General features: G+C 43.0%; 1 protein-coding gene across 2 annotated transcripts in view; it reads left to right on the top strand.

Moving 5' to 3' along the window:
• The window catches only part of NNT (nicotinamide nucleotide transhydrogenase), a 1,308,245-nt gene that overhangs the window by 454,310 nt on the left and 839,556 nt on the right, over positions 1-14,379 (top strand). For both annotated transcript variants that reach the window (XM_044076912.1, XM_044076918.1), the window contains exon 9: positions 12,000-12,191. In XM_044076912.1, the coding sequence (XP_043932847.1) occupies positions 12,000-12,191 (192 nt within the window). The remainder of the gene's footprint in view (positions 1-11,999; positions 12,192-14,379) is intronic.

The raw sequence follows: 14,379 nt of genomic DNA, 5'->3' as shown, positions 1-14,379 counted from the left end.
AGCGTGGCCTCCTACTTTGGGGGCTCCTGGCTGGTTAGGGCAAGAAAAACTGATGTAATGGCATCGGCTGCCTTCCTTTGTACCATTGACGACCTGACGTCAGTCTACAAGTGACGGCAACCGAAGCAGAAATACTAAGTCTATGGTATTCAGACCAGCTGAGGGCTACCCCAGCAGGGATAACCCAAATGTGATGACTTCAGCAGTTAAGACACTCGAACATCTACATTTATGGTAAGTGTACACAACTGTACTTTCTGTATACTAGCCAAAGCCTTTGCTACCCCTGTAGTGCCTTTATTTTAGTCACTGTGTTCCTCTAATGAAAATTTGTGCCTAGAAAATCCATCAAACCTGAGATTAGACAACATTAAAGTGGTATCCAGTGCCTGCAGTCTTAATAACAAGCTACCTGATATTGAGGTGCATGTGCTCATATTACATGTGATAGAAGTATTGATAGTGACAAGTCATACTAACAAAAGTTCCTTTATAAAGCTTTCATAAATTGCTCCAAGAAATGTCAGCTCCACAAAGGCAGACACAGCCTGTCATATTATATGTATTCGAAACAGGCTAATAAAGTCTGGTGATAGCCTCATAAAAACAGCCATTTTCAATGATCAAAGTGTAAACCACTGAATTAGATGGACCTGATGAAGCTCAGGTGAATGTGTTCTCCTAAATATAGTTCTGTAGTGGTAGCTTATGTATCCTGTTTTTTTGCTTATTTTTCGAGTTATTTATAGCACTTTGTGTACTGTATATTTTTCTAGCTAGTCTCACTGTGTGTGAGGTATTAACTGGAAATTGTCCACTTTTATTAAGCATCTGTTGGGTTGTTTGATTCTGGTGCAGCGGTTAATGCTGTCACCTCACAGCAAGAGGATGTTCATCGTGCATACAGCTGCAGTCATAACAGATGGGTTCTCCTGCCGTCAGGCGGGTCCTCGGTCGGCCGAATTCCAAAGTCTAGGTCCGGTGTCGGTTGTCGTCGCTTCTTCCCTGACGTCAGTGCGACAGGGGTATAAAAGAACCAGCCGACGCCATTTTCTTCAGTCTTTCTTGCCGCGCGGTGCCCGAAGCAGAAGCAGTTCGCAAGTGCCGGTCGGCCAGCTCCTGAGATTACGAAAATTTGGAAACCGAAGTCTTCTTAAAAGCTAAGTACCCCGTTGGGGAAACTTTTCTTGCCTCAGACCGATGTCAGACAAAGTTAATAATTGTATTTCTTGTGGGAAGCAAATACCACATAAGGATTTCCATTCCCTCTGTATACCTTGTTTAGGCCCAGACCACGACGTCTCTGTCTGTCGCTTTTGTGCTACATTCAACAAATGCACTATTAAGCGTCGGGCGGAGTTTGCCCAGCATTTTTTTGGGAAAGCATTTAACTATACTATGTCGTCGGATACTCCGACTCCGGTTTTGTCTAAAAAAACACAAAGACAAGGACCAACACTTGAGGTCCGTGGCCTCTACCGACACCACGCCAAAGCCGACTACACGTGGTCCGGTTCTCAGCGAGGCGCCTACGCAGCCCCTGATTACCGACGACACATCTTTGGCGGTGTCTCCTGTACCTGAGGTCGCAGGCTCCTCGGCCCACACCCCGACTACAGATACCGAAGCCACTCTTGGCGTTGAAACAAAGAATGTGGACAGGTCCACCTCCACTCAAGGTGTCTTCAGACCTTCCTCTTCTTTCTCCATCAAGACTTTCACCAAGTCTAAAGCAACCATGCACCCTAAGAGACCAGCTACACAGGGCCCATCTCCAGGCCCCATGCCTAAGAAACAGATGCTTAAAATGGCTGAGGATTTAATTTCTCTAATCAGAGGTTCTCAGCCACCTCCGGACAAAAGGCCCAGAGTGGAGGAAGATTCCCCCTCCTCTGATCAGGGCTGCATTATTTCAGAACACTCTGATGATCAGGAACAGTCTTACTCCCCTTTTGAAGACTCTGATGCAGAGGAGTCTATTCCTTCTGTATCCCCCCCTGAGGATTACTCATTTGGGGAAACTTTGCATACCTTAAGGGAACACTTCCACTGGGAAGGCCAGGATTATTCAGATTCCAAGAAAAGGCTCAGGGAATTTCTTTTGTTACCCCATCACAGGCCTCTGGCTATACCTCCTGTCTTGGACATCCTAGATGATGTTTACTCGGAGGCCTGCCTTAACCCGGACTGTCTACCTCCAGCTCCAGTTAAGCCTGACAGGTACTACAGGGTTCCTGACTCGCGCCAATTTCTATACAAAAGCCATGCTGCTGACCTAGAAACCATCTCACAGGGGCCCAAGGGAGTTAAGGCCTCCATTGCCAAAAATCCATTGCCTTCCGAGAGAGATTCCAGATCCTTGGAAAGGTGGGGAAAAAAGGTATATACCTCGGCTACCTTATCCATGAGGGCCTTAAACTGTCAGTTTCATATGCTAAAATACCAATATTTTCTGTTATCTCAATTGAAAAGTAAAATGTCACAACCTGCACAACCAAACTTGAAGGAGTTGCAGGATTTGATGCATAGTGCAGAACAAGTGGGTAAACATGCCTTACAATGTGGTTTTGATGCTCTAGAGGCCTCATGTTGTTACAGGCTCAGTCATACGTAGGCATGCCTGGCTCAAGGAACAAGCCTTGCCTGATCATGTCAAAGCTAAATTACTAGACACCCCTCTTCAAAAGGATGTACTATTTGGGGCAAATGCTGAGGAAGTATTACAGAAAATGGAGGAAAAGGCTAAATCAGTGCAAACTGTGAAAGAATTTCTGCAGGTTCAACCCCCACGTTTTAGTAGAAATTGGCCTTCCAAAAACTGGTCCTTTCCTGTCACAGACAGACCCCAAAGAGGCAGATACAGGCGCCCGAGGGGCAGAGGACAATCACAAGGATCGTACAGAGGCAGACAGTGGCAAGCTCCTACACAAAGAGGTGGTGAGGACAACTCGCAATCTTTCAGAAAGCAAACCCAATGACTTTCCCCTTTGCATGCCTACCAGGTCTCAAATGGCAGCCCCCTTAGGAGGAAAGCTGGTACTATTCTCAAAAAATTGGCATGTTGTCACAAAGGACAAATGGATCCTGGACATTATAAACAGAGGCTACAAATTCCATTTTCATACCCTTCCAAAAATGAGAGGCATGCCAAACCTGCCACACAATCAAAGGGCAGAGGCACAAAAGCAAATTTCAGATCTTATAAACATGAAAGCTATTCAAGAGGTACCTACACACGAACAAGGTCAAGGTTTTTATTCCAGGCTATTTCTGGTGCCAAGGAAGGGAAATGATTGGAGACCTATTTTGGATCTTTCCATCCTAAACACATTCCTACTCGTACCAAAATTCAAGATGCTCACTCTACAGCAACTTCTTCCCATGCTGGGCAAGGAGTCTTGGCTGGTAACATTGGACCTCAAGGAGGCATACCTGCATGTCCCAATCAGACAAAATTGCAGAAGATACCTCCGATTTCTTGCAGGTTCAACCCATTATCAATTCTCTGCATTGCCCTTTGGCTTGTCTACTGTGCCCAGAGTATTCACGAAATGCCTGGCATCAGTAATTGCCTACTGCAGACTTCAAGGGATACAAATATACCCTTATTTGGACGACTGCCTGATCCAAGCGGACAGCAAGCACATTCTTCTGAAGCACCTGGCTTATGTAATAATGTTATTAAACTCTCTGGGATACACAGTCAACAAAGAGAAATCAAGGCTAATACCCTCTCGGAAGATAATTTTCCTGGGTGCCAATTTGGACACGAACACCCAGATGGCCTACCTCACGCCAGAGAAGCAGGGGCAACTAATTCAATATTTCAGAACACTGGCAAATTGCACCAGGCTGACTGCAAGGAAAATCCTGCAGGCTCTGGGATTCATGGCATCTTGCATCTTACTAATCCCATGTGCAAAGCTGCATATGAGAAAACTACAATGGTACCTAAAAAACATATGGTCTCAACACAGCCACAGTTTGGAAACAATAATACCACTAATTCCATGTCTGCAAAAGGAATTTCTGTGGTGGGCTCAAGCATGTCAAACAAATACAGGTCTTCCATTCAGCAAGCCTCAAGCAAATCAAGTCATCACAACAGACGCCTCTGACTACGCCTGGGGGGGGGCGCACATGACAGACCGGTGCATTCAGGGCAAATGGTCCCAAAAGGAAAAGCACCTTCACATCAATCAAAAAGAAATGCTAGCAGTATTAAATGCTATTATAGCTTTCAAGGACCTTCTACAACCAGGTCAACTATTGATAAGAACGGACAACACCACAGTTATGTGGTACATAAACAAGCAGGGAGGAACACATTCTTATCCCCTATACAGACTGGCCATGTCACTTTGGAACATGGCCATGGACTTACAAATGGAACTACAAGCGCAGTACTTGCCAGGCAAGGAAAACACGCTGGCAGACAACCTAAGCAGGAATATGACAGATCCACACGAATGGAAATTGCATCCAAAAGTTTTTACAGAAGTAATCCAAGAATGGGGAAGGCCAGACATAGATCTCTTTGCCTCCCACAAAAATCATCAATTGACAAAATTCTTCTGAAGGACCTTCCATCCAAAGGCCTGGAGAGTGGACGCTCTCTCTTTCAGTTGGACATCAATGACAGTTTATGCCTTCCCGCCTCTTCCTCTGCTACCCAAAGTCCTATTGAAGACCAGAGCAGACAGACCAAAGATGATCCTCATTGCTCCGGACTGGCCAAGGCAACACTGGCACCCACTCCTGAGGAGCCTGACACATTCCCCACCATGGACCCTGCCTCTAATGCCTCTTCTTCTGACTCAGCACAGCTTCAAAACTCTTCACAGTCAGCTAAAAACACTCAATCTAGCCGCATGGAAGATTCCTTAGCATCACAGCAGGCCCTACTCTCCAAGGAGGTGCAGGATGTCATTTTGGAGGCCAGAAGGCCATCAGCTAGAAAAGCTTACTCCGCAAAATGGAAACGTTTTTGTGTCTGGAATGGGAAAAAGGGCCAGAACCCTGGAAAACTGAATTTACCTCAAATACTACAATATTTGGCTGAACTGCTAAGCAGTGGACTTTCATTCTCCTCCATCAAAATCCATGCCTCAGCCATTTCTGCAGAATACAACACTGATCCACCTTTATTCTCTCACCCTCTATTAAGACAGTTCCTCAGAGGGGCTAAGAATTTAAGACCTCCAAGGAAACAACCAATACCTGCTTGGGATCTTAATTTCATTCTGGAAAAACTGACTTTGCCCCCTTTTGAGCCAGCTGCCTCATCAGATTTGCAATATTTGTCCTGGAAATCAGCTTTTCTTCTGGCTATCACTTCAGCTCGTAGAGTTTCAGAACTACAGGCTCTCATGGCTGTCCAGCCTTTTATCATCTTCCATCAGGACAGAGTTTCCTTACGAACCAACCCGTCCTTTATGCCTAAAGTGGTATCCAGGGTAGCTTTAAATCAGGCCATACATTTACCTACTTTTTATCCTAATCCTTAAAACAAAGGGGAGAGATTACTACATTCCTTGGACATCCACAGACAACTACATTATTATTTGGACAGAACAAAACCTTTCAGAAAATCAGAACAGCTCTTTGTGGCCTATGCGGTAGGAGCTCAAGGAAAGCCAATTTCCAAACAGACAATCCCAAAATGGATAGCCCACTGCATACGCTTTTGCTATTCCTTTCATGGCAAAACTGTACCTACAGGCATTAGAACTCATTCCACCAGGGCCACAGCCACCTCTGCAGCCTTCCTCAGAGGAGTTCCTACCAAGGATATTTTGGAAGCAGCCACTTGGAGTTTTGTGCATACCTTCTCCAAGCACTACAACCTACCATTATACTCCAAATCTAGAGCAGGCTTTGCCACTGCAGTCTTGCATGGCATTTTGGCTCCTCCTAGTTCCACCTAGTGCCTACCACCCCTTTCTTAGCTTTGGGATTCTACCCATCTGTTATGACTGCAGCTGTATGCACGATGAACATAGTACAGTTTTGTACCTACCATAAATGTAGCTGTTCGAGTGCTAATACAGCTGCAGTCCAGGTTTCCCTCCCTCCTTCCCCTCTAGGGGTATTCTTTTATGGTGTATTTGCTTGCAACTACTGTTTTTTGATTATATTGCATTGCATTATTACATAATTTTATGTATTGCCTTCCTTCTGGGGGCACCTGACATCTGGGGCAAGAAAAACTGAAGAAAATGGCGTCGGCTGGTTCTTTTATACCCCTGTCGCACTGACGTCAGGGAAGAAGCGACGACAACCGACGCCAGACCTAGACTTTGGAATTCGGCCGACCGAGGACCCGCCTGACGGCAGGAGAACCCATCTGTTATGACTGCAGCTGTATTAGCACTCGAACATCTACATTTATGGTAGGTACAAAACTGTACTTTCTCTGGTTCGATTCTCAGCTGAGGTGCCTTCTGTGTGGAGTTTGCATGTTCTCCCTGCGTTCGCGTGGGTTTCCTCCGGGTACTCCGGTTTCCTCCCACATTTGAAAGACATGCTTCTGGAGTATTTCTCCCCGGGCCTCCGCCGAAAACAGGATCTGTGGAACCTAGTCGGACTTTCCAGGTCAACAAATGTTAAATAAATAAATAAAATAAAAATAAAATAACTTGTTTGCAGTTAAAAGCTTTCTGTAGAGGTTCCTTTAGCTGTTTAAAACTTTCATTTAAAGGCTCACTGCTGCTTTTCTGCTGTGAGAAACATTTCTGCAGTTTGTTTCTCACCCTCCCTCCCTATTGGTATGCTGTTCTTATAGTTGGTGGCTTTGCAGTTGCCTGCCCCTACTGTAAATTTGTTCTGGGACCCTCCTTTCAGTCTAGTGTCATTACCTCATTCTACCTAATACAGGGAGAACATTTGAGAAGGCCAATCAGCTTAGTTTCTGCTCCTCCTTTCTCTCTTTCCACTTTAAAAAAAAAAAAAAAACATTTCTAAGCTTGTTTCTTGCTTTTCCTGTGGGTAGTCTAGTCTGGATACAGATTTGCTGTGTCCAGGACTATTTGTGGGCTTCTAAGCTCCCAAGCCTTTCTCTGTTGGAGGGAAGCCTTCTAGCTTAATTTTGTTTCTTAGAAGTAGCCAGTTTTTTTGTTTCAGCACTCAAGTCTGTTTCTTTGAGCTCAGCACTTGTTCAGAACTTATTGTAAGCACTAAATAAGCTACAAATTACTACAGCACTCAACTTTCCTCACTGTTTAGAGGAAAATAGTTTCTAGTACTTAACAAATAAGCACCTATCCAGGCATGTCTAAGGGTCAGCTCCCGGTGTTTTCTCCTGTCTACCTGATGAATCTGGGCATCTTGGGGCACTGCAGTAATTGCCTCATGTACACAGACAACCCTCTCTTCCTACTACCCAACACTACAACCTGTGAGATATGCACTTATATAGCCAAACTGGAAGCAAAGCTCTCTTCACCTAAGACTGGACTAGACAGTCAAGAGGAGAAGATAAACACTTGCACCACACCACACTCAGCACATAGTCCCTCAAAACCTACACCACCAAAACACACACATAGAAACACAAAACACACACCTACATTCGCAGAGGCTCTCAGTAAAAACCTGCCCAAGCAATAGGGACCTCCAAAGCAGAAACACAAGCAATCTCCACCCCCCCCCCCAACACAACCCAAATGACACATAGCCCACAAAATCAGTTTGTCACTCAACCACAGCCCATAAGACATAACAACGTACCCAACACTCTAGTCATAGATGACTCTATAGTCAGGCACACTGATGTTCCACTCACCAGGCTAAACAAGGAGAAAGTTACTGTCAGCTGCCTGTCAGGTGCCAGGATCCACGACATAACGCATGCACTCAGGTCACTCCACAAAAAGTACAAATATGACTCTGTCATTGTCCATGTTGGTGTGAATGACCTGAGACGTACCTCCCTGGACTACATGAGAAGGGACATGGAGGAGCTGTCCGATCTTGCAGCCCAGGCAGGTATGACCCTAGCCCTGAGTAGCATCCTGCCATCACCTAGAATGATACCACAGTACAAGGACAAAATGATTGACTTCAGCAATTGGCTAAGCTTCTGGTGTCATTCTAAGGGGATCCAGTATCTGTCTCTCTGGGATGACATGATCAACAAACCACGATGCTTTGCCAGAGATGGCCTGCACCTGTCGCCTCTGGGATTCTGGATACTGGCTAAGGCTCTAGCCACTCCTATAGCGCATTTTTAGGCAAGGTTCAAATGACAAATTCACCACCGTAACAGGTACAAGCACGAAGAATCTGAGGGTATTGCTACTCAATGCTAGAAGTCTGAATCTCAAAATGCACTCACTTGAGGCACTCCTTAAAATGGAGAACATTGACATCTGTGCAGTGACAGAGACCTGGTTGAAGGCTCCAGAGAGTACCCCTGCATTACCAGGCTATAATTCATACCACACCTTTCGGCCACCTAACCTGGACCGAAACACTACAGGTGGAGGTGTGTCCATATTCATTAAGGATATCCACACCCCCAGGCTAGTTGCTCAGTATAATGCATCCGAGATTATCCAAGTGCAACTAACTCTGGGCAAGACCGAAATCTAAAATGTAGCTTGCTACAGATCCCCCATCATGCCCCAGGATTCCCACTCCTCATTTCTTGACGCACTGGAAAATATTAGGGTACAACCTAACACTCTAATAATGGGTGATTTCAACTACCCTACCATTAACTGGGAAAACTACTCATGTACCAACTCTTGTGCTCAGCGTTTTGTGGAATTCATAAATTCAAATGCCTTGGATCAACTTATCCACACCCCCACCTGTGACAACAATATCCTAGACCTGGTTATTACCAACATGGGCAACCGGTGCTCCACACCAGAGGTCAATTCCTCATTGGTCAGATCCGATCACAAACTAATCACCCTAGACATCCACATCCCTCCCCCACCCCCCATTAGGGAAACCACAGTAAAAAATTTCTCCAAAGCCAACTTCACGCTTCTTAAGACAGAAGTGGCAAACTTCACGACACCCATGCTGACGGACAATAGAGGTATGACTGCTGAATCCTATACAAATGCACTTTATAAGCACTTACACAAATGCATGGATCGTGCAATCCCTAACAGAACCAAGATGCTATCCTCCAAAAAAAGGAAACCAATCTGGTGGTCCCCTGCCATAAACAAACTCTACAACAGAAGAAAGAAACTGTTGCAAAAAAGAGTAAAATCCCATGATTGGAGAAAACTACCTGGTCAGCCTCAGTAAGAAGCTGAGATCCCGCATAAAATCCTCCAAAGCTAGTTATGAAAACAAAATCGCCACTGACTCTAAAGACAACCACAAAGCATTCTATAGCTATGTCAAGAATCTCAATGGCAACACTCAGATCTGCTCTTAGTTACAGCACAATGGCACTAAATATACAGAACCAACTGATATTGCCAACATCCTGGCAGATAGGTTCAATAACCTGCTAACTTTACCCCCCTGTTGTCCCCTAAAGGGCCTATCTATATACCAGAAGAATGCAAAATTCCTGTAATCACGGCTGCACAGGTAAAAAACAGACTATCCAAAGTCAAGAACACAGCATCCATGGGACCTGACAACATCCCAGGCTGTGTTCTACATGAGCTGCAGAACGAATTGTCACCCCACCTAAGTACCATGTTCAATCATAGCCTCACCTCAGGCTATGTGCCCACTGAATGGCGCACAGCGACTGTTATCCCACTCCACAAAGGGGTAGCCACCACAGACCCCGGAAACTACTGCCTCATTAGCCTAATGAGCCTGTTATGCGAGGCTATGGAATGCATCATCATGGAACTTATAAACAATGACATTGGTAATCTCCAAGCTCTGGACCCCACCCAGTTCTGGTTTGTAAAAGGCAGATCATGTCTCCTAAGCCTGATAGACTTCTTTGAAGCAGTCACCAAAGCCGTAGATGAGGGTAAGGTGGTTCGCACAGCCTACATAGATCTTGCCAAGGCTTTCAACACCATCTCCCACTCTGGAATTATAGATAAACTCACTAAAGTAGGTATAAATCCCTATGTCACAAGATGGGTTGCCAGCTGCCTCACTGACAGAACCCACACTGTGAAAGTAGCAGACTCCAAATCCATCTTCAGACCAGTGACAAGTGGAGTACCGCAGGGTTCAGTCCTGGGTCCTCTCCTGTTTGGTATCTACTTCTCTGAAGTACAGGTTAACACAGAAGGTCTTTGGCTAACGAAGTTCGCAGATGACTGCTAACTAGGAGCCATAATCAAAACTCCAAAAGCTGTGGACATCCTACAAAAGGGCTTTGTTGAGATAGATGCCTGGTGTCAAAGGCATGGCCTCAAGCTCAATGCCAAAAAGTGCATTGTCATCTCTTTTGGTAAAAACTCTGTACCCATGAACTACCACATAGGTGGTAGTCTGCCTAACACCGAAAGTGTGATGAGACCTTGGGACACAGGTGGACAGTAGTCTCTCCTTTGATAATCACATCACCACAGTAGTCAGGAAATCCTTCTACATGGCACACCTCATCAAAAAAGGTTTCTCATACAGGAAAAAAGAGGTTATTGTTCCCCTCTACTCGTCACTCATTAGACCCATTATAGAGTGCAATGCTCCTTTTGGTATGTACCTCACAAGACATCTACAACAACTGGAAAGACCACAGAAATACCTCACAAAGAGGATTACCTGCCTCAAACAGATGCCCTACGCATACTGTCTCAAAAAAACTGCAGCTTTACTTCGTCACATATCGCCTACTTAGAGGCGATCTCTGCCTAACACACAAAGCTGTGTTAAACCCAGAGCTTTTAAACATGCTCCATTTAAAGAAATCCCAATCCTTACGAGCTGCACGCTCTAGGGAGCTAAACCTTGTCACCACAATAAACAGAACATGCTGGAGGGATAGATTCCTGTCCCAGAGACTTCCCATACTCTGGAAGAAACTACCTATCTATATCAAACAAAGCTCCTCATTAGCACTCCAAGAAAAATCTTGATTGGATGGGAGATAGGAAATTCACCCCTGGGATCACTTCTGTGGCTCTGCTCAACAGTGGCACAGGAAAATAATTTTCTTGGGTGGCGAAAGCCAGGGTACCTTTTGGCTAGGCTTATATAGGTCCTAGAGCCAAAGCCTGGTACCTACCTATGAACCTATGGTGGGCTGTCATGTTTTGTTTAAAAATAATAATAAAAACCTTATAACCAAGAATGAGGTTCCACAGACTTCTGAGCTGGTAAACCCTCATGGATCTTTCAGGACTATTCTACTAAGGGACTAATCTCTAAGTTTTTCGATTGGCTCTTTGTTTTTCCATCTCCCAGATTTTCCTCCAGTCTGCTCCCCTGGACCTTCCCTCCATTGTCTGTAACAGCCTTTAAATAACTGACCTGTTGAATGTAATGCACTAGAACAAGAACACTTGTCCATCTACCTGCTTAACTGAATATACTACTTGAAACGTCCAAGAGGCATTTTTATTCCTACCACAGGGAGGGTATCAGAGAGAGCGAGAGCATTTCCTGGGTCTGTTAGCTAAAAGTGATTTTATCTGGACAAATCCTTTGTACTCTGTTTCCTCTATTTCATGGGTTGTTCATCTTGTGAACTATATCAAAAAGTCCTGCTCTTCTTTTGGGGATTGTTGTAGTGATGATAGACTTGTTGGTCTTCCAATCTGGAGTGTTCTGATGTACACAATTCTTATGCCACTCAGAACTTTAACTGCAGAAGTCATACATTTGCTTGTGGATTTATTAAGGAGCTGCGCAGTGCTAAGTGTTTGTATTAAAAGCTGTTATTAAATGGTTTTCAAATGAGGATAAAACTTTGATAACTGACTTGTGCTGGTGGGAGGAATATGAAGACAACTTTGGTATAATAAATAACCATGTAGTTTAAAATTGTGTAGGCCTTTTAATTTTAATTTGCAATTGAAATTAATTACTTCTGTAACTGGTAATTTTTCTTTCTACAGGGAGTGACTCACATCGGCTATACCGACTTGCCTAGTAGAATGGCTACACAGGCTAGTACACTGTACTCTAATAATATTACCAAGCTGATAAAGGCAATCAGCCCGGACAAGGAAAACTTCTATTATGATGTGAAGGATGATTATGACTATGGTACGATGGACCATGTTGTGCGAGGATCCTTTGTTGTGAAGGTAAAGAAACCTGTTTATAAAATGGGTCTTCAGAATATTGTGAGAAGCCAAACTGTGCATTATTTCTACAGTTCAACCAGTGTTTTTGCAGTTTCATATAAGAACACTTAATACACTAATGTATTATATGGGGACACGGGGAAAGATGCCTTTCACCTTAAAAAAAGGAAAAATCATTGCTTTACTCTCAGAAGAAGGAAGTGAATTGTAACAAGTTTTTACACAAGTTTGAGGGAGAGGCCAGCAATTTGGGTGTAGGAAACAAAAATATCTAGTATTGTCTTTAGTGGTTTAAAAGACATTATGGAAAAGCAGGTGCAAATAAAAGGAAGAGAAATGTGTGCTGAACAGTCAGAAATAGAAGTACCCATTCCTTATAGGAAGGAGCTTGGGGAAGGCATTGGACATCCGTAGTACAGATGTGTATGCCATTGCCTGAAGTGTAGAGTTGTGAAAACTAGGACTAGATGAAAATTGAAAATAGCGAACGCATTGTTTCATGAAGTATGCAAAGGGTCCGAATGGAGAGATGATAAAACAGCAAGAAAAAAAGTAGTATTGCTGAGCAGGTTTTACTTCTTTTGAACACTCTATAAAATAATTGTATATTTGATAAGACTTGAAATTGTCTCAAAATGTTCCACAAAACAGAAATCTCCTTTTCTGGATTTGATTTATCAAATAAATAAATACCATCTGCAAATAAGATTAACCTGGCTTGATTACCACACTAGTTATATACTTGAAATTGTGAATCCTTTTTTGCTAATTGTTCTAAATATAAAGCAAATCAGAGAGAGAGGACATCCCTGTCTACTTCCTCTTCTCTCAAACACATTGTGCCAGAGAGGAGCCTTCCACTTTAATTCTTGTTTCTGACCCTTTATATATCCTCATTAACTGTATTATTCTATCAAAAAATGCATATGCTACCATTACCTTACTCATAAAATCCCAGATAACTCAGTAGAATGTTTTCTGTGTAAGAAAAACTCAGAAACAGTAACAGTATTTTCTTACACTCTGCTTCCCTCTGGATCTTCATGATTTTTTTAATGCCAAATGTTTGCCTAGTCTCCACATAATGAAATTTAGCCATATCATTGATTTTGATAGTATATTAGGAATTCTCTTAGCTGGTATAGACCTAAACACTTCTTAGTTATGATTTAAAATTGAAATGGGTCTTTACAAAACCAGATCTGAAAGGCATTTACATTCTTTCAGTAATACTACCACCTCTGTCTTCCAAAAGCTAGTACTCCTCTGTCTCTCCTTTTAAACTATTGTTAAACAAAGTTTTCTTGGTCTTCGCTACTCTCTTCCCTCCTAAATTTCATATTTCCACAGGAGTGCTGTCTGTTCTTGAGGACTTCCCTGTTTATACTTATATCATCTCTTCCTATTTTAACTGTTAATTGTTGAACTTCATCTAGCCTTGACATAACCAATTCTTCCATAAATAATTTACATTTACACCTTTTGTTAGTTTCACCATTCCTCTGTTTTCAAATATCTCTGTAGGATCTCTGGATAGTTTTATTGTTATAGGCTTCCTGAGATTGGCTGCAAATCTTTCTATTTTCTGTTTTCTAAGTCATCATGCTAAAAGTTGCTATCAGGGGAAAAAAAAGCTTAGCAGCATACTTTCCAAACTCCTGCATATTGTTTAAACATTCCTTTTTTTACTTTAGTGGTTTACAGTTGTTTCTCTTCTTTTTCTGTTAAGATTCATCTTCTGCAGTACTCTTAACCTTTATAAAGTCCTATTAATTCTTTCCCATATCTCTTTCACTCTTATTTCTACAGCGTTTTTAAAATTCATTTTCATTGTATTCCTTTTGGAAGTAATTTATATCTTTCCTCATAACTCCCGAGTCATACTACCCATTCCTTACATTCCTTTCTCCTTTTTAATTGAGTAGGAAAGCAGCATTGCATAGTAACCCATCTTTATCTTGGCTTTTATTGATATTTGATCTGATGTAATTATTAGAGGGATCCAAAAGCTTTCAATTAAATACACATTCTCTTGTTATTCTTGCCCAGTTATTGTATCTTGGGCAGTGTATAAATTATGTTTGAGTCCCTGCTACTGAATTCACAGTTTCTGTACCACAAATGTTCCCACATATTTCCCCAGTAAGCTGTACATTCTTGTTATATTTTCTCTGTAGGCCTCTCTTAT

The sequence above is a fragment of the Protopterus annectens genome, chromosome 1.part1 (assembly GCF_019279795.1).
Source record: "Protopterus annectens isolate FY-2018-M chromosome 1.part1, PAN1.0, whole genome shotgun sequence".
Classification (NCBI taxonomy): Eukaryota; Metazoa; Chordata; order Ceratodontiformes; family Protopteridae; genus Protopterus; species Protopterus annectens.
Note: the sequence above shows the minus strand (reverse complement) of the source record. Positions and strands in the feature narration are given on the sequence as shown.